General features: G+C 36.8%; 1 protein-coding gene across 1 annotated transcript; it reads right to left on the bottom strand.

Annotated features, from left to right (window-relative positions):
- Positions 1-172: 172 nt before the first annotated feature.
- On the bottom strand, positions 173-12,148 carry LOC121416077. The gene is made up of 7 exons (XM_041609528.1): positions 11,983-12,148; positions 9,196-10,758; positions 7,505-7,810; positions 3,998-5,550; positions 2,997-3,502; positions 1,612-1,708; positions 173-520 (listed from the first exon to the last, which is right to left on the bottom strand). The coding sequence occupies exons 1-7, from the start codon at positions 12,131-12,133 to the stop codon at positions 476-478; spliced, it is 4,221 nt and encodes a 1,406-aa protein (XP_041465462.1). The 5' UTR covers positions 12,134-12,148; the 3' UTR covers positions 173-475.
- Positions 12,149-19,597: the final 7,449 nt, after the last annotated feature.

The following is a 19,597-nucleotide window of genomic DNA, read 5'->3' on the forward strand; positions in this document are numbered from 1 at the left end:
TTGAAAATTGAACTCCAAAATAAACCGTTCTACGTTGAAAATTGAACTCCAAAATAAACCGTACTACGTTGAAAATTGAACTCCTGTTTCTAAATGGTAATTTTAGAAATATCATGAACTAGTATTACGAGTTTAGATTGATACAATACATCAATACAAGTGCACATAAACTTTTGATTGGGCGTAAAATAGGGTTAGCTATATAGCTGTTAGTTGTTAAAGTCCATTGCCAATATATCATATTAAAGATTGAAAAAGTTCTAACAAATGAAAAGTGATAAGAAAGCAATCACGGTAATGGATGAAAATTCATAAACATTTAATTTCTTTTTACTAACTCTACCCAAATGCAGAGCAATACGAATTGCTCCGAATCGTATCCGAGAATACACATGATGAATAGGACGAAATCTTCAGCCTCCTTATTTGACCGCACTTCTCTAAGGTACAGGTCTATACGATGTCTTTGTGATAGCTACGGAAGAGGATGAATTCTGTAGATCTTGCTTCTTTGGTAAGCCTGCATAGGATTGATAAGTACTTATTGTATTTCTGGAATAAAAACTGCTTTAGATTTACAACCAAAAAGGAGCAATGTTGCAAGACGTGAAATATTAACATAAGACAGGAAGTCTGTCGGTCTACACATTTTGTAAATCTTCAATTCGTTTATCAATTTATCCATTATCTAATTCATTGACTCATTCATTCATTTATAACAAATTCAAAATCAATTAACTCATTTTACTCACCGTATTACTGAATTCTATAATTCCCGAAGATTACAAAAAGGGGTGTTCTGATGAGCGTTTCATAAAAGGACTTGTCTGACGTTTTATTCGACAAGTCCCGTTTTATCCGACAGTTACCATAGTAACAGGGGTTCTCATTTAATCAAACTCCAAGGCTCCCATTGTTCCTCTTAAGGGATGGCCCGGGCTGAAAATATTTATATCTTTATACATAGAGTAGAATTCACTGAGCAAAATGCCGAAAATTTCATCAAAATCGGTTAACGAATAATAAAGTTATTGAAGTTTAAAGTTTAGCAATATTTTGTGAAAACAGTCGTCATGAATATTCATTAGGTGGGCTGATGATGTCACATCTCCACTTTTCTTATGTTTTACATAAAATCATATTTTTTTCATTATTTCGTACTTGTGTGAATAATATGTCTCCCTTATAATGAAATAAGTTGCAGCAATAAATATCTAATGCACTAAATCAGTTGTCAATCCAATATTTCTAGTTCTTGGAGGAAAAAATGGAATAAACCTGATTTCATATAATAAAATACAAAAGACCAAGTGGAGATGTGACATCATCAGCCCACCTAATGAATATTCATGATGACTGTTTTCACAAAATATTGCTAAATTTTAAAATTCAATAACTGTGGTATTTGTTATCCGATTTTGATGAAATTTTCGGCATTTTGCTCTATTCATTAAGCTATAAATACTTTCAGCCCGGACCATCCTTTTAATTGCTCTCCATTTCTGTTATTCATTTACCCAATACATTAGATCGTTTATACAGTCATTTATTCTTTCTAACATTCACACATTCTTTAGCATGATATTCAAAAAAACAATAAATTGTACATACATGACGTAATGTCACCTTAATCTCGCCATCAGCTGAAGCGATGTCTCGAAGACTCTTTTCAAAGTATCCGTCTTCTGTGGTTCTACAGTACTCAATTCTATACCGAGAAGAAAATTTCATCATAGATCACCGTCAGCAAGGCAAGTGTGAGATAGATCTGTTCATCGTGTTATATCATGTTTTTGTAAGTTTTAAACAATAGCATCAATAGCATTCTTTTCAGATTTGAAAGAAAAAAAAAACACTCGATTGAATACTGACAGCAGTCTCATGTTGTGTTGCTGACTAATGAGACAAATCTTATTCTTTACCGTGGACTTAATTTAAATTATGATAATACATTACAAATTAACAATAGATCTCAATAATGTTACGAAGGGGGGGGGGCAAAGGAAAACATTAATCGAAATAAAATGAGGAAAACATGAAACATAAAAGTCGCCACGTTTCGATATCGTCTATTTAATAATAATATTAATTTTTGCAGAAATTATACAGTAACATATTGATAGAGAAAAGAAATACAAATCGAATCTTCATTGCTTCTGACGACAAATGGCGTGGTTTCTTTTTTTCCTTTTTTTGTTATACGGTAATGGTTTGTTGTAATTGTAGTCCAGTATTTTGACCCATCTTGCGTTCGCCCTATTGGACTTGGGGTTGAATCAGGAACCCCCCCGTTATGCTCGTCATTTTTCGTAATAAATGTAACGCGAAAAACTTGCACCATGCCATATGCCGTGCCGTGACTTTTTTTCAAGTGTTGCGCTACTTTTGACACCATTTTTTTTTTACATCCCTGGGTACGCGGTTCCAAAATTATGCAACGTTTCGTAAGTGCACCTCAGACGCAAAGTTACTTTAAAAAAACATGAATTCGTGTCTATATTCAATGCAAATTGTGTTGTTAGCCAAAATTTATAAATGTATCAACATTTCTAGTTTTACTGATTAAACTCAATCAATGGTCAAAATAAAATCGGGCAATATGTTACTCATACATTACAATACAGGTTTTTTATGGTCAATATATGCGAACTTTGGTGTCTTTTCCCATTTATATTGTGCATAATACAGGAAGGGGCATATGATATTCGTTTTAAATTTCAATCATGAAAATAGAGCATTAACCATAAGTGACTTTAGACTTGATTGAAAATCATGACAGACATTATTTCAAATATCATAATGCATGCAGTTTTGTTATTTCTCCGAGCAAATAGACTCATTGTTGGTGGTCTTGGATTTTGTCATTTGCGGGAAACTCCCAAGGTTAGACGAATGGCATCATTCAGATTTAGAATCACCACCCTCGAATTGAAAAGAAAAAAAAAATCATCATACTAAAAATAAAGTATAGTTAAATTTTAGAACACCGAACTTACCCAATCTCCCTCAGACTTGTCATTCGTCTCATTCTCGTAATAGATATCCGCAGATCCTTCCAATCAAAATTGACGTTGAACAGCACCAGCTTTTCCAAAAGTGGCGCTTCTAACATTAGACAATCGATAAGCTCTTTGGCACATAACGAAGACAGTTCCCCTCGACATCCAGACACCAGAAGACTGCGAAGCTGACGATTGCACTTTTTGAGTCCTTTCACGAATGATTGAAGGACCTGTTGAAGGGTGTCAAAGTTTGGACAACTCTCCAAGCTGAGAGTTTGCACGTTTGGAACTGCTGCGATGAGTGAGGAATATTCCTGAGAATTGTCGAGGTGTCCAATAATGATACGCCTGACTGCAGGAAGCTGGAGTATTGGAGGATTTTTTAGACTGCACTCCCACACCTTCATCTCTTCCAGATTGTTACAAGATTGTAGACCATGTAAAATGATTCGTGTAAGATTGGACGGCAGATTGCAATACATGAGATCTGCTGACGTGATCTATATGATAAAAACCATAGAATATCATGGTGTTTTCTATATAGGCCTACAGGTGCTGTATCAAGGGAAATGAAACCTGGTAAGTGGAACTTGCATGCAGTTTTATGTCTATCACTGACTTTACAAATCACCCTCTCAACATTTGGCGATGGCACGGCAGCCTTGTGTCTTCTTTGTTTTATATATCTTTTATTGTCTCCTTTTTAGCTTTGCCCTTGCGTCTGCCCCCTGAATGGCACCACTGAACGGCACCCCTGAACGTACCCCTTACATAATAACTCTATAACTAAGAAAATCGATCAACGATTTCAACAGAAAATCGGATCCAAACTATTCCAAACTATCCAAACTATTAGCAATAATGGTATCACATACTACATAATTATGCAGAGCAAATTTTCGATCTATGTTAATCAATGTTTGATTTCTTACTTTTGCACATATTTTTATTCAATTAAATATCAATTCATAAAAGTTTAGCGGATGAATAATTACCTGTTTTCTAACAGTTGGCGGTAGTCTTGTCAGGCCTATTACTGCACTAGGAGATAATGACTGCAGACATATTTTGCCATTGTCAAAGAGAGTTGGAAAGTTAGACGTTGAATTCGAAATATCCCCTCTGGCTTCACAAATACAATCCAGGAGGAGCCTGTGCTTGATTTCTTTGCTCATTACTCTCTCTTCAATTTGTAAAATGTGCTGAATGGAGGATATCAGAATATCGTCACCTGAGCCTGCGAGGAAGCGAAGGATATTGGCATACATGAGGGGTGTTCTACTTTTACATACAGCTTTCAGGAAGGAGTCGAGGTCATCTTCAGAACTAGCCAAGAATTTGCTTCCACAATACTCTTGTGCCATTTTGTGGAAGAACTCGACGTATGTCCTAGAGGTTTTCCCGTTCGTAATATTCCTGGCTGGATTTGTCTGCTTTGACAACAGACCGAGTGTGATACCAATGCCCTCGCTCTCTTCTATCCCTTCAAGATCAGCACCTTCGAAGACCACTTTCTGTGCTTCCTTCAAGAGTCCAGACATTGCTAACTTTCCGAGACCCTGAAGGAGACCTTGAATGTCACATTCAAACGTATCATCCTTGGCTTTTGAATGTGTTAGTAGAAACTGAATGATGGTATCAAACAATCCTGTCAAAGAAGAAATCTGAGTAAGAAGACCTTCTTCCCAGAGATGACAAATCATCATACAGAAGAGTGGAGTGTTCATGATGGTTTGACTAAATGCGTTCTCCAGCAGGAATCCTGTTAATCTGCGAAACTCTTCCGGTTTTGACTTCAACATGAAATATTTCTTGATGAAGGACTGCACCTGGGATTGTGTGAATCCATTGATCTCCATCTTCGTGTAGATTCTGGCCAGTCCTGGAATCGCAAACTCATTTTCAAGATATGGCCGACTGGTGACAATAATGCGACAGGACCTGTAAATTCTGTTTCCAATCGCCTGTGTGATACTGCTCTTTGGGTTCCTCAAAGACAACTTTCCCTTGTACTCATCATATCCATCCAATGCCATTGCACAGTCCTCTTCATGTCTTCCAATGAAATCTTCTAGTGATTCTGGGGTCACTCCGTGGATGTTTCCAAGTGTTTCGGAGAGGATAGCTTCACCAAGTGACATGTCTTCGTCAGCCGCCCTAAGCTTTAGAGCAAAGAAGAGAGGAATATCGTTAAGTGGAGAGTTCTCTTCCTGATACGCCCAGTCATATGCCATCTTTGCCACAGCACAGGTCTTGCCCATTCCGGCTGCTGCAATCAAGAGGATCCTGTTTGGAAGACGTCCGTTGACCTTCACCCGGAACACATCATTGATACACCCAGGAAGAAACTCTTTCATTGCCCCACCCGTCATCTTGTTTACGAAGTAGACGATAATATTGGTAAAGAGGTTCTTCAAATCAGCAAAATCTTCCGGGTCCCAAGGTTTTCTCTGAATCTGACATGTTACCATCGTGTAATAGTCAACCATATGTTTCCTTAGGTAGGCTATTGCCGTAGTTTTTGCGCTCAGGGTGTCCAAAGAAGGCTCTGTTAAACGGTCAGAAAATAATATAATGGAATGATTGCATCAGCAATATATTGTTGTTTTTATATCAGGTACATGGTTACATTACTATAAAGTGACTAATGTGTGGACTTTAACAGTTTGGGAGATTCTTTCCCTTTCAAAAGCACATAAATTGCATATAACCTTTTATATTTTACACTCGATCTGCAGGGCTAAGCTGACGTTTGGATTAAAGTCTAGCTTTAGTTTTTGTTAATACCCTCGAAAGTGCATATTTAACTCTTTCAATTCATTAGTAGATTAATATTAATACATGTGCCCCAAAATTGTTATGAAGAAAGGATATAAACTAAAAATATGTTTTCTTTGATGAATATACCAATTTTACATCAAAATTCAATTCTTTCGGGTGCCAGATCAATATAAAAGTATTTATGTATTGTTTGAATAAAAGCTTTCTCATGTGGAAATGGGAAAAAACGTTCAGGATATATTCTTTGTCAATAGCTTTCTAATGTCCAATTACTAAATCCGTCAACTAAGTGCTGAAATTGCTATTTTCTTAAAGATAAAAATAAAATGAGAGGGCACGAGATGCCATATTCAATCTTTAACGGACAAAAAAAATGCCAAATTTGAATTCTAACGGACGAAAATACATTCAATGACTGTTACACTTTGTACTATCGGAATGTTAGATGAGGTCTAATTTACATGACCCATCCTTTGCCAAAGCATTACACAGGCGTGAATTATGTCATGTACTAACAGGGGCGGATCCAGCTTTCGCCAATAGGGGGGGCCGAAAATATTTTCATCAAAATTTTTCTCGATTAGCCGCTATAATCTGATTTTTTTTTGTTGGTTTTTCAGGGTTAGTCCTAACTAAAGACTGAAGTTTTAAATATAATATATTCTAGTTTTCTTGTTAACAAGATAAGGTATCTCATGTGGTCTTAATATATAATGCGAGCGCGAAGCGCGAGCTAAAATTCTTTGATATTTTATGTCCTTAGAACTGAAGATTCTGAGCAGTTTTTATAATCATGAAAAACAGATAAGTATCCAACTAAACAATGCGAGCGCGAACGTGAAAAGGGACTCAATTAGGACTGTTTTAGTGATTAATGAAGAGGATATCAGCAATAAATAATGAGAGTGCGAAGCTCGAGCTCAAAATTTTTGATATTCCGACCGGAAAACTGGACTGTCTAAGCGCGTTTTTATTTAAATAAAGAACAAGCTGGGTGTCTTAAGCAATGAAATGCGAGTGCGAAGCATCTGAGCTTAATTTTTTGATATACTGACATGATAAAAGAGCATTTTGACAAATTTTGGAAAGAATTTCCAAAGAAGATAGGTATCTCACAAATCAAACAATGCGAGCGCGCAGCGCGAGCTGAGAATTTTGATATAACAATTTGTGTAAATCAAACAAAATAATGAAAGTTTGATGTCTGGATATTGTGTGCAAATTGATTTCAGAAGTGGATATAATAGGAAGTGTAATTTAATCTTCTTGAATGGGATTCATTACACAGGCAATGCGAGCGCGAAGCGCGGGCGAAATTTTTCATATAAAGTCTATTTTACAATAATTGTTTCCCTAACCTTTTTCTTGTTTCCTTTCGGCGTCGGGCCGGCCGTTACGAGACTGTTAGTTACACATCATGGGTATAATACATCTTTCTTACTTTTCTTTCTGTTTTTCTATCAAGATAAAGAGTACACTTTTTCTGCAGGTTGTCAAAAAATAGGGGGCCGGGGCCGGCTCGGCCCCCTCCTGGATCCGGGCCTGACTAAAGTATGTGAAATGCACCTACATTATATATCCATTCCCATGTCAATCACCCGATCACTTTTTTCGAAAAATGCTTTAAACGATGTCTCCCAAACAATGGGGCCAAGATACTTGAATTATTTTGAGTTGTATACCCTTTTCTCTAAATAAATATTTTATTGACAAGAATTTACCTTCGGGTTGCAAAATGTCTGGAAAATACTTCTCAGCTAGGAACACTAGACCGGATTGGCGTAACGCTTTCTTAAGTCTAGTGGGTATCTCCGAAGGGATCACTCTTTGGCGCCATTCATAAAGCATGTCAGTATTTCCTTTACACGTAACTGTCCCTTCTGTCATGTTCGACGCAGAAAACCTATCCAGTTCAACCTTCCTAAAACCAAGCTCTCGACCAAGGGCATGCAGTTGTGCATCGTTTTCGATGGCTCTCGCCAGATTTCTCAAAGTACTCCCGTGTTCATCAAAGTTTTCTTTGCTTGCTATGTAAATGACAGAAAAGCGGAATTGAGAGACTATTTACTCATTTTGATGCTTCATTGTTTCATTCTCCATCAAACTTTTCAGTGTCAGGGTTTTAAAAAAAAACATCCAAACACCCCGACTCACATCCATATTATATATATGTATACACAGTACGGATGGACGTTACCTTAGATCGTGGCTACTGCCATTTTCATTCTGTCTTTTATAGATTAATCGTCAGGCCAATGCTGAAGATGCAAAGAGAGATCATCAAAAAAATAATAATTCACATAGAAGTTACTGCTTTGATACTAAGGCAATGGAGGTATCGATAACCGGTCATTACAGATTTGAATTTTTATCATTACATTATTTACAAATCGATGTATATATATATATATATATATATAAAACAGATCCAAATTTATGTTGAGATCGAATAAAGCTACGATGAGATCGGTTAAATAGCAGTACTACAAAACAAAAGTACGAAAGAAGGATTAATTGATTACAAAAGAACAAAGGAAATCTGGGTATTGATTGTGCAGGCCCTACAAACGAAGGAAATACCTTTTGCGGCCTTCATCACCTCAAAAGACCATAAAGAAAACTTCGACAAGCCCAAATGTTGACTACTTAACCCTACAAAAAACTTAAATTGGGACTGTCAGTAAACGCATACTCGCCCAAGCCAACCTGAAAGTTGTACACTTTCTTGATACCACATTGTCTCTCACTGATGTTTCTTTCAGGCTATGCAAGAAACCTAATGAATCTAGCTCTAATCACCCTCTACACGTCATCAAACATCTTCCAATTGTCTTCCAAACGAATCTGCGATCCCGAAAGCCACATTCGACTCTGCTTACACAGTATACGGAGAAGCCCTCACTGGTAGGGGTCATAAACCTACGTAAAAAAAACGTAGACGACAAAGAAACATAATCTGTATCAACCCATCCTACTGTAAAAACGTCACTATACAAATATCGGCAAGACCTTCCTGTTCCTACTTAACCATCATTTTCACAAGCAATCATCCATCCGCAAGATCTTCAACAGGAACACCGGAAAACTCAGCTACTAGCTCGCGCATGCTGAACAGGGGATCTATAATATCTCAGTAATGACAAGAAAATCCTAACATCCATCCCTGAAACACTTGCCACAAAATGTAACTGCCGACGTAAACCTGAGTGCCCCCTCAACGGCTAATGCTGTCCACATCAATCATCAATGTTAGTAATGGGTAAAACCATCAAGAATACATCGGACTCACAGAAGGTAAATTTCAAGATTAGACTCAATATCAATGTTCATAAAATAAGTCATGAAAACGCACGGGTCCTGTAGAGAAAAACTTATTTCTGATGTTGTGTGTATATTACAATTGTTTACTCACAATTTTCTGTCATTCCTTGAACGTCTGGAAAGTACTGATCTGCAATCATGACCAGTCCTGCTCGAACCAGAGCTCCTTTGAAAGAAGGGCGTTGATCCCGAAGTCTCATCGTCTGACGCCAATCGAACAGCATTGTACGGCTTCCTTGGCTCGTTTTTCGTCCTAGTACCTGGTTTGTAGCCAGGTATCGGTTGATGTCGGCTCTCGAAAACATTAGAGCAGCACCAAGAGCTTCGATCTGGGCGTCTGATTCGATATCCTCAGCAACGTTAAAGACCTCGTCATCAGATAGTGGTTTGTATGTATCAAGAACAAAGTCAATACCATTTTCAGAAAATGATTTTTTCACCTTTTGTTCCGCCGTCAAGGGGTTTGACTCCAACTCATTTCCACTAGTACTATTCTTCACAGAGGTTTCTGAATCCGACCATAGATTCCTAACATCTTGACATGGGTTCGAGAATAGTGATTCTCTACTAGGTCTCTTTTTGCCTGGTCCCGTATTAGATTCCGAACTTATTGCTTCAGATGACGTGACTGAATCTCTCATTTCAAAATGTTTCATTGACGGAATCAATTCATTTTCCCTTCCACCGGCAGTGTTCATCACAAAGGATCCTGAATCCACAGTAACACTTACACTTTCTCGACATGGCGATGGGGATAGCGATGCAGCACCACCTTCCATATCTTGTTTTAGTTTTCTATCAGAATCTTCGGAAAAGAGTTCGCTGGACTCTGAGCAAGGCATGCAAGGAGAAACTTCAATATATATTTGTTCTCTACTCGGTCTCTTTTTGCCTGGTCCCTTATTAGATTCCGAACTTATTGCTTCAGATATCGTGACTGATTCTCTCATTTCAAAATCTTTCATTGACGAAATCACTTCATTTTCCCTTTCATCGATAGGGTTCATCACAAAGGAACCTGAATCCACAGTAACACTTACAATTTCTTGACATGGGGATAGCGGTGCAGCACCTCCTTCCATATCTTGTTTTAGTTTTCTATTAGAATCTTCGGAAAAGAGTTCGCTGGACTCTGAGCAAGGCATGCAAGGAGAAACTTCAATATATATTTGTTCTCTACTCGGTCTCTTGTTGCTAGGTCCCTTTTCAGATGCCGAGCTTACTGTTTTAGATGACTTGATTGATTCTTTCATCGGCATGATCTTAGATAAAGGATTCAGACCATTTTCTTTTCCCTCTGCATGGTTATTAACAAAGGCTCCTGAACCCGGAGTAATGTCATCACCTTCTTGGTGAGCACTTAAGGATGGTGAAGGTGCCTCTTCTACAGAACCTTCCTGCATGCCTTGCTTTATATCTTGGTTTGAATTCATGCTTGATACTCTTTTATATCTCTCTCTATTGTGTTCGTTATTAGAAGCAGAGACCGCTGTTAGAGCTGAGTGTTCGCTGTTCAGTTGGCTGATCCAATCAATGCTAGCTTCGTCGTCACCGTTGAATGGTTTCTTCACACCACTGTTGATGTTCCCTGTCACATTGTCTATACCCTCACCAAGACAGACGTACAGATCTTGATCAGTTCCTTGAATTACATCTATAGGAATCAGACAATGATGACTATGTTAATTATCAACGGGTTTATATTTTTGGGGGGTTACGGGGCGGAGAATTCATTGTAAAATCTGGCTGGCCTGGTGGCAAAGGCACAGGTATTATAGATCCAACATTTCCCTCTTTTTCAGATTTCCCAGGCCCTTAATTGTCTACTATTTCAGTTTTGAACCCTACGTGAAATAAGGCATTATTCAATTAAAAGTCGCTACAAAAAAGGAATCATATTGGGGTTACCATTCACGCTAACGTTTCGTGCTTTCATATTCTTTCATCCTTATGAAATAAAAGAAAAAGGTTTTAGTACAGGTTTTGGGGCGTATTTCCTAAATACAAGTGTTAAATTACTATAACGCCCCGAAAAGACAGCAATGAAACTTTGTTATTGAGCAAACAATGCGCTAACAGGAGACTTGTTACAACCGGTAACGTGGTAGTGACGCCTGATGCCAAAACAATGCGTTATTTACTTCTTGGATTAACGTTCGACATCGCAATTCGAAACATTGTCATGTGTGGTCTAGTGGTTGATATAGCATTGGACTCGTAATTGTAAGGTTGTAAGTTCAGATCCCCACTCTGCCATTATCTCCACTTTGATAATAAGACCTGGGCAATTTCTGACTTCTATGAGGTCAGCCACTATGTCCGATTAACTTAGACGTAATTGTTTTTCTGTGAAATTGATTAATTACCATCTTGGCCTTATACCAGCTAAAAGCTGTCCTGCCTAGTTCTTTGGGGAGTTACCATAAAAGAAACAGAAACAGAAAGAATGTGACTGGGCACATTGTTATTGATATGTTGGCGATATCACTGCATGCCTATAGGTTGGTAAGAACGGCTTATTTTGTCGGGTCATCACATCGGGCTTTTTTGCATCGGGTCGGGCAATCGTGACTCTCGACCATTAGAGAAAGGACCCCCTCAATTCTCGATACGTCCAGTCCAATTCACCTACCATTCAACTGTTCAAGGAAAGGGTCCCCTCAAATTTTCGAAAGGTCGATGTTTACCCGATGTTTTGTCATATAGTGCAAAGCAAAAATTATAGCACAGTTATTGAATGGCCGAATAAACTGGACCCGACGCGTCGGGTTCAGTTTATTCGACGGTGTACGCGATTGCCCAAACCGACTCGATAACCCAATGTGATGACAGAAGCCGGAAATTCAAGCCACTTCAAGCAAGTACAAAAAAGAGTCACCTGAGACATGCTGTCGAAAGATTTTATCTGAAGGATCTACTTTTATGACATGTATGAGTCTCTCATAAAGGTCTTTTCTGGTATCTTCATCTGGAGGTTGTGTGCTTCGCCATCTTCTTAGCAGTCTGACAGAAGCCCTCTGTGCATCCATACGGCAAGCAGTCAAGGCCTTTTCAGATAAAACAAAAATAAAAGCTATGTTGATTGTAATCAATGAAGATGTATTCTATAGTAAACAATTATTGATTGCCGGTGGTGAAAATAATAAGGATGAAACTATCAATTTCTGAGGAGATATAGTTCTCTCCGAAGCGGAGCTTATATGAACGATAACAGCTCCACTTTTATTTCCGATGAATTGACGGTTTTTGTCATGCACTGAAACCAAACCAAACATTTTATTTTTAAGTTATTAATTTATTTTTCTTCTGCATAACAATATAATATGGTAACATAAATATAACAATGACATTTGACAATAAATGAGAAATATATATATCATTGAACATATATACTAATCACTTGCGGCAGATGGATTGTAACTATAAGCAAAAAAATGCTTGATGATCATCATCATCATCCTCGTGACAAATCGAAACAAATTACATAATCATAGTGAATGAGCAGAATAAATAAAATTTGAAACAAAATATTAACTTAGAAAAAAGAAAAAAGAAACATTTGCTATAATAGTCATGATAAAAACGACGATGGTGAAAGCGGTGATGATGATGATGATGAAGATGATGAAAATGATGATGATGATGATGATGATGATGGAGGTGGAAAGGGAATAGGAAAAGTTTATGACGGAGAAAGTTTAACTTGCATATTCCGATAGTAACATGACCTTAACTTTCGTTTAAATGAATACAGAGAGAACATAACAGGATTTGATTAAGTCTGGGAGAGGATTCCAAAGGTCAGAACCATGGTGTCTTATGGATCTCTGGGTAACGAGTAGTTTGGGCGGGGTAATCATGAATGAATCTAAAGTATAAACATATTGAAATGAGAGTGATAGCACCTCATTTGAAAGTACTTAAATTGGTAAAATAGTGGTATGGTGTGAGATAAATATCGTGAACTAGCACATTCTTCTGCAATAAGAATATAATGTATTTTTGTGTTGTTCGTGGTAGCCATTACTGGATTGCTATACCATACGTCATATACGGTAAACTCAATGAATTATAAAGCATGGTAAAATGTTTTACAAGGAATACATATCTTGAATTTATAGAGTATAGGCCTACCAACATTCATAGAAATAGAAGTTGTGATATGACGTATTATGTTCCTTTCAATTTACATTTCCGTCAATATAGACACCCAGAAACTTTGTTTGTTGCTTTCTTTCAAATGATACATTATCAATAAGCATGTTATAATGTAAGTCATTTTTATGAGATTTTATGTGTTTTGAATATTACGGATGAGGGACAATATATTGCATTTGAACAATAAAGATGATTTTGGTAACTCATTAAGTGCATCAGCTAAGGTTTTTGAGTTGTTAGTGTCATTTACAAATAATATAGCTAAAAAGGGACAAGTTTTATTGTTTAAGTCATCGATATACATATATTAAAAAGTAACGGGCGTAACATCGATCCTTGTGGGACACTGCATCGGATCGGTAGAAAAGTTGAAAATATATTATATCATTATACACATATGGTTGGTTAACAGGAAAGAGCACCTCCACTAATCAAATATGAGTAAAGTTTTTGAAGTAAAATTTTGTGGTCTAGCGTATCAAAGGCCATCGATATAACCATAAATAGACCTCCTATTACATGCTATGGCATCAGCGATGATTTGCTTTATATTTCATGTCAGAAACGATGAAAATCGAGAATATTTCTCGACAAGTGACAGCACCAAACTTGATTTTAAAGAATGATAATATACCGGGCGGAGTTATGAGTGGACATGGTGGGAATGTGATATATTCAAATCACGGCCAAGAAGCCCCGGAAGAAGCCGTGTACCGGATAACCGGTCGCGTTGTTAAAGGAAAAGTCCATCCCAACAGAAAGTTGATTTGAATAAAAAGAGAAAAATCCAAAAAGCATAACACTGAAAATTTCATCGACATCGGATGTAATAAAAAGATATGCACACCCTGGTCGGTATGCAAATGAGGAGAATGATGACGTCATCCACTCACTATTTCTTTTGTATTTTATTATATAAAATATGAATTATTCTAATTTTCTCCTCATTGTCATTTGAAACAACGATTAATTCCTCCCTGAACATGTGGAATTAGCATTGTTTACTAATTTGTTCGGTCAAGTTGGTCCTTATTGTCAAATATGTAAAAAAAATGAACTATTGTGTAATTCAAACAATAAAAGAACGGAAGAAATAGTGAGTGAAGGACATCATCGACTGTCTTATTTGCACGTCATTGAATTGTGCATAACACTGTTTAGTGAAAAATAAGCGAAACTTTAAAATATCATAACTTTCTTATTTTGCATCCGATTTTGATGAAATTTTCAACGTTATGCTACTTTGATTTTTCTCCATTTATTCAAATCTACATTTTTTTCTGGGGTGTACTTGACAATTAAAAGAGCGAATTTTGTACAACATAGTAACGGCGTGACTCATTTTTAAACAAACATCTAACCTTAAATAACTCTACTAAAACTATCATTATAAAACTATATGAATGGCTGTCTAGTCCTCAACGCAATTTTTAAACAGACCTCACCAGCATGGGGCTTAGCTTAATCTTGTTTTCTGCTTGCATAATATAAATCTACACAATATACTTCTACTTACGGCAACAAGCTAAAAGATTATTTATTTTCAAGTAGTGTTAGAAAACATTTATGAATCAAGAAGATATCAATTATTTCAAAATATTTACCATTTATCATTTCAATTAACCATTACATGCAAAATGACCATTGAATGGATGACCAGGCAAATATGCTTAACCCTATATAGTCCCGGGGTATTTTCATTCTTGTTACTCTACGAGGCATTCTGCGCCCCCCCCCCCCCCTACAGATCTCGGCCGCGGATCGCGAGGAAAATTTGCACGATGGTATACAGAATGACGTAATCTCCGTGGTTGCATTATATTGAACTCGTATATTCATATGAATCAATTATCCTAAATATTTGTTCTAATTCACTAAATAAAGCCCATAGATGATATTCTGTAAGAATATTCTTTATGGCAATCCCAACAACTGTGAATGAAAAATTTTGCAAAAACAGACAAACTAAAATAAATTTCTCATGTTTTTCTCTTTTTTTTGTTCTTCTTTATTTTTCAATATTTATCCGACAAACTTCGTCGTGGACATCATTTTAGTCATACAAAGCCAACAAAAGTAAAAATTATCACTGATTTATTAAACTTCGTTGAAAATACATTTGTATTGATGTACATGAAATCGGGGAGCATTTTTTGCGTGGGTGCGTAATTTCATAACCGCGTACTTGAACGTCGCATATTGGGTCTAACAAGCTGCGCGAGGCTTGAAAGTAATATAGCGGCGCGCATGTCCAAAAATCGTGCGGCGAATTTATCGGGAAAATGTCAAGGAGGGGACGGTACGTTATGCCCTCCCCGTGATTACTGGGGTTAAGTATGAAAAAACACAGCAATATACTATTATCTAAATGACAGTCAAAGAAAATGTAAATGGTAAGTTGAATAAAACTTGAAGTGAAAATTTGTCCTTGATTGATGGGTAAGAAATATTCACAAAACTGAAATTGCCAATAACAAATAATAATCCATGCTTATAAATTTGCATACAGGCAGAAATCGATGCACTGTAAATCCCAATAAAAGACCAATCTAAACCAGCAAAGTGGGATATGTTTGATACGGCGTTCAAACTATCTAATAATAAAACATCATACCGGTCTTTCTCACTTGCGAAAGGGATTAGGTCCATTTTTCATCATTTTTTTTTGTCTCAATGTCTAGATTTTTAGTAGCTCTATAAGATGATACCAAAGAAAAGTTTAAATTCTCATTAAAAAGTGATCTAATATGGCAAAGAAAAATCAATTTCTTTACAAAAGGGGTGAAGTCCATTTTATTTGGTTGCAAAAGGGGTTAGGTCCACACAGTATTTTTTGGAAAAAAATATTTTATAAAATATGAAGACGGGTAGATTTCTTTAACACCCACTTTTATGTTCTCATGGTAGGGTATCAGGAAAATTTAGTTTCGCATAAGAATATTGCAATATGGGAGAATAAAAAAAAATGATTTTCTTGGAGTGAACCTAACCCCTTTTGAAAACAAACTATTCTTTGATTAGAGCTAATTTGTCAAAAGGGGTTAGGTCCATTGTTCATAAATTTTGATTGTCTTCTGTCTCAAAACCTCTAAATTTTTAGTCATTCTGATGCCTTGAAAATTTGAAATTCACATGAAAACGTGAATAAAAGTGGCAAAGAAAAATCACTTTTTTAATCAAAATAGATTGGATTCATTTCAGTTTAGTTGCAAAAGGGGTTAGGTCCACGATGATATTTTTTAAAAGAATATTTGGAAAAAAAAATGAAGACAGGTAGATTTCTTTTATACCCAATTTTATGTTCACATGATAGAGTAGTACATGACAATTTAGTTTCTCATGAGTATTGCAGTAAGTGAGAATAAAAAACATGGTTTTTCTCGGAATGGTAAAAAGTGAACCTAACCCCTTTTGCAACTAAACTCTTCGTATGATGATAAATTATTATTTTGTGTGAAGAGATCAAAAGCATTAAAAAACACTATGATCGGGAATATGGTTTCCATCAGTAATCACCTGTATATAATAGCAATCAAAGCATTACTTACATTATTATATAGGCCTAGATGAACACCGTAAAAGAAAATTAAAATCCGAGCTGGCATTTGTCATTTGACTTCAGCTTTCATTTTGCAATCAATACTCCAGCAATTATCTCTTCTTCATTCAACATGTACATGCATGGACATCACTTCAGCTCCCTTCTAGTAAAGCAAGCAGATATCAACTGCACTCACATCAACAAACAACGCATAGGTCATGCACGTCCGGAAATTTTTAAACATCCCAAACCTGTAATACTTAGGTTAACCATGGTATTGGCGGCGGAAGCATAAAAGATCAGGGTGGCGCAGGTCTGGATTCAGCTTTCGTCAGTGGGGATGGGGAGAAAAATACCTTCAACCATATTTCTCCCCTCCCATCGGCCGCTAAGATATTTCTCATTTATGAGGGGTATAGTGCTTATGACTGAAGTTTTTGGTACATCTTAGCGTGTATGGGCTTATACCTACAAACAAGACCAAAATAATGAAACCTCCATAAATTTGTAAAGCTCTAATTTTCTATTCAGGCCTGAAAATTGATCATTCTGAGCTTTTTTAGGTGGAATTATTCAGGCTGATCTGGACCGACTACAGAGAGTAATATAATGCTGCAATAGACCTTGATATGGAGGTGCCTCAAAATTTTGAATTTCCAGTTCAATGTATTGCTACCCCCCCCCCCCGCAAACCTATTAAGGAGATTTTCTGAACTTCTCTATAAGAGCTGTCTCTGGACATTATTATTTTAAAATGATTTTCTTGCCCCCTATCGGACAAATATAAAGAGTAGGTCGCACTGAGCTAATTACAAATAATAATCCTACAAGTGTGACGTACGTATCAACCCAAATCAAATGATGAAAGTGAACAGTGGCACCCTTATTTTGGAGCCCTTTGCCAAAACTAAATAAGATACACTTCTACAAAAAGATGCCTATAATGTGCATGATTCAAGACGGTACATCCCATTGCTTACATACCTTAACATGTGAAAACAGTCTCAAAATCAAATCAATCAACCATGCGTGCCTCACGAATTATATTCTTCAATCACCAAAATTGTCCACCAAGTACACCCGTAATCCATTTTTATCAGCAGGAAAACATGGCTTCCTGATAATGACATTCATCTTGACCTTGTTTCCTCAAGGTCAACATTAATCCGTTATGTAACTTTGCCGGATGTTATTTCTTATGTATTTCAAGAGAAGTGATTAAAGCTGCACCCTATTTGCTCTGTAAAAATCTCTTGTATCGTCCAAATATTATCATTTTCTGCTCGCGCTGCGCGCTCGCAAAATTTGATTTGTCAAGTACCTATTATTTTCCTGTATTCCATAAAGTTCTGTCAAAACATATCAGCTAACGCTGCACGCTCGCATTTAGATTGGTGATGGTAAATTATGTATATCTCAATATTAATCACATAACAAACTACTTAAAATCCCCATTTCATGACAGATTTCGGCTTGCGATTTATGCTCGCATTCAGTGGCGTAACTACGGGGGCATGGGGGGGACGTCCCCCCCCCCAATCGGCTGACCCCCCCCCAAAAAAAAAAACGGGAAAAAGGAGAAAAAGAGGGAGGAAGGAAGATAAACGTAGTGGGAAAAAATATTATTGTTCATTATAATGTCATATTACATCGTAATTATGTTATGTTATATTATACATAAGAAACATTTTTTTCATAGCTTTACGAAACATAATTTGCTCAGGGCCTATGTCTTCATTGTTCCTGGTGCTCGCATTGTCTGTTTAACGATATATATAACCCTGTTATACCAAATCCTCCCGTTTTCAAGTCAATATACAACATACTGCCAAATATATTTCCTCGCACTTCGAGTTATTATTGCTTTATGTACAATAGTATGCTTCTTTTTCATGACTACTCAAAGTGATTGCCCCATCTTAATATAAAACATTTCCTTCGCAGTAGTGGATTGGTGAAATATGTCTGCTCTCCATGAATTCCTAGAATCAGTCCTTAAAATGTCCCTTTTTCTGATCTGAATATCAAAAATTTTCAGCTCGCGCTTCGCGCTCGCATCATATGGTAAGTGAACTACGTATGGTAAGTGAATCTTCGTGAATTCCTACTAACAATGCCCCTCTTCGGGTCTGAATTTCCTAAATTTTCAGCTCGCGCTTCGCGCTCGAAAGATTTGATTAGTGAGATGGGTATTTTAATCATGATTACAAGTGCATTATGTGCATGTTTAGATGTAATTCTAACAAAATCAGCAAGCGCTTATTGGCACTCGCATTAGATGACTATGGTGAGATGTGTATACTCTTAATGGATTCCTAAAATATAGTCCTTAAGATCTTCCTGTTTGGGGTCAATATTTACAAAAATTTCAGCTCGCGCTTCGCGCTCGCATTATTTAGTGAGACAGGTACGTATCATGATTACAAAAGATTAATTATAGTGTCCCTTTTTAGGTCTGAATATCAAAAATTTTAAGCTTGCGCTTCGCGCTCGCATTATTTGACCAATGAAATACATATCCGTTTAATGGCACTGTCCTTAAAGTGACTCTATTAGGTCAGTATACCTGGCAACTGGGCGCGCTTCGCGCGCTCACTAGTGACTCAAAATTTTTGCTGGTGCCCCCCCATGCCATGACCCACGGAACGCCACTGCTCGCATTTATTGTTGAAGATATATTAACTCATGCATCTTATTCATAATTACAAAAGTCCTTTGTATGTCTAGTTTCATACCATAATATCAACAGATTTCGCGCTCTCATTAGGCTTATTAGATTAATGAATAAGATATT

Source organism: Lytechinus variegatus, chromosome 5, assembly GCF_018143015.1.
Source record: "Lytechinus variegatus isolate NC3 chromosome 5, Lvar_3.0, whole genome shotgun sequence".
NCBI lineage: Eukaryota > Metazoa > Echinodermata > Echinoidea > Temnopleuroida > Toxopneustidae > Lytechinus > Lytechinus variegatus.

Coding starts and splice junctions, on each gene's coding strand:
- LOC121416077 (XM_041609528.1), bottom strand. CDS start 12,133: ATGGATGCACAGAGGGCTTCTGTCAGACTGCTAAGAAGATGGCGAAGC. Junction 7,811..9,195: donor TCAAGGAATGACAGAAAATT/GTGAGTAAACAA, acceptor TCATTTACATAG/CAAGCAAAGAAAACTTTGAT. Junction 1,709..2,996: donor ACAAGTCTGAGGGAGATTGG/GTAAGTTCGGTG, acceptor TTCTCGGTATAG/AATTGAGTACTGTAGAACCA.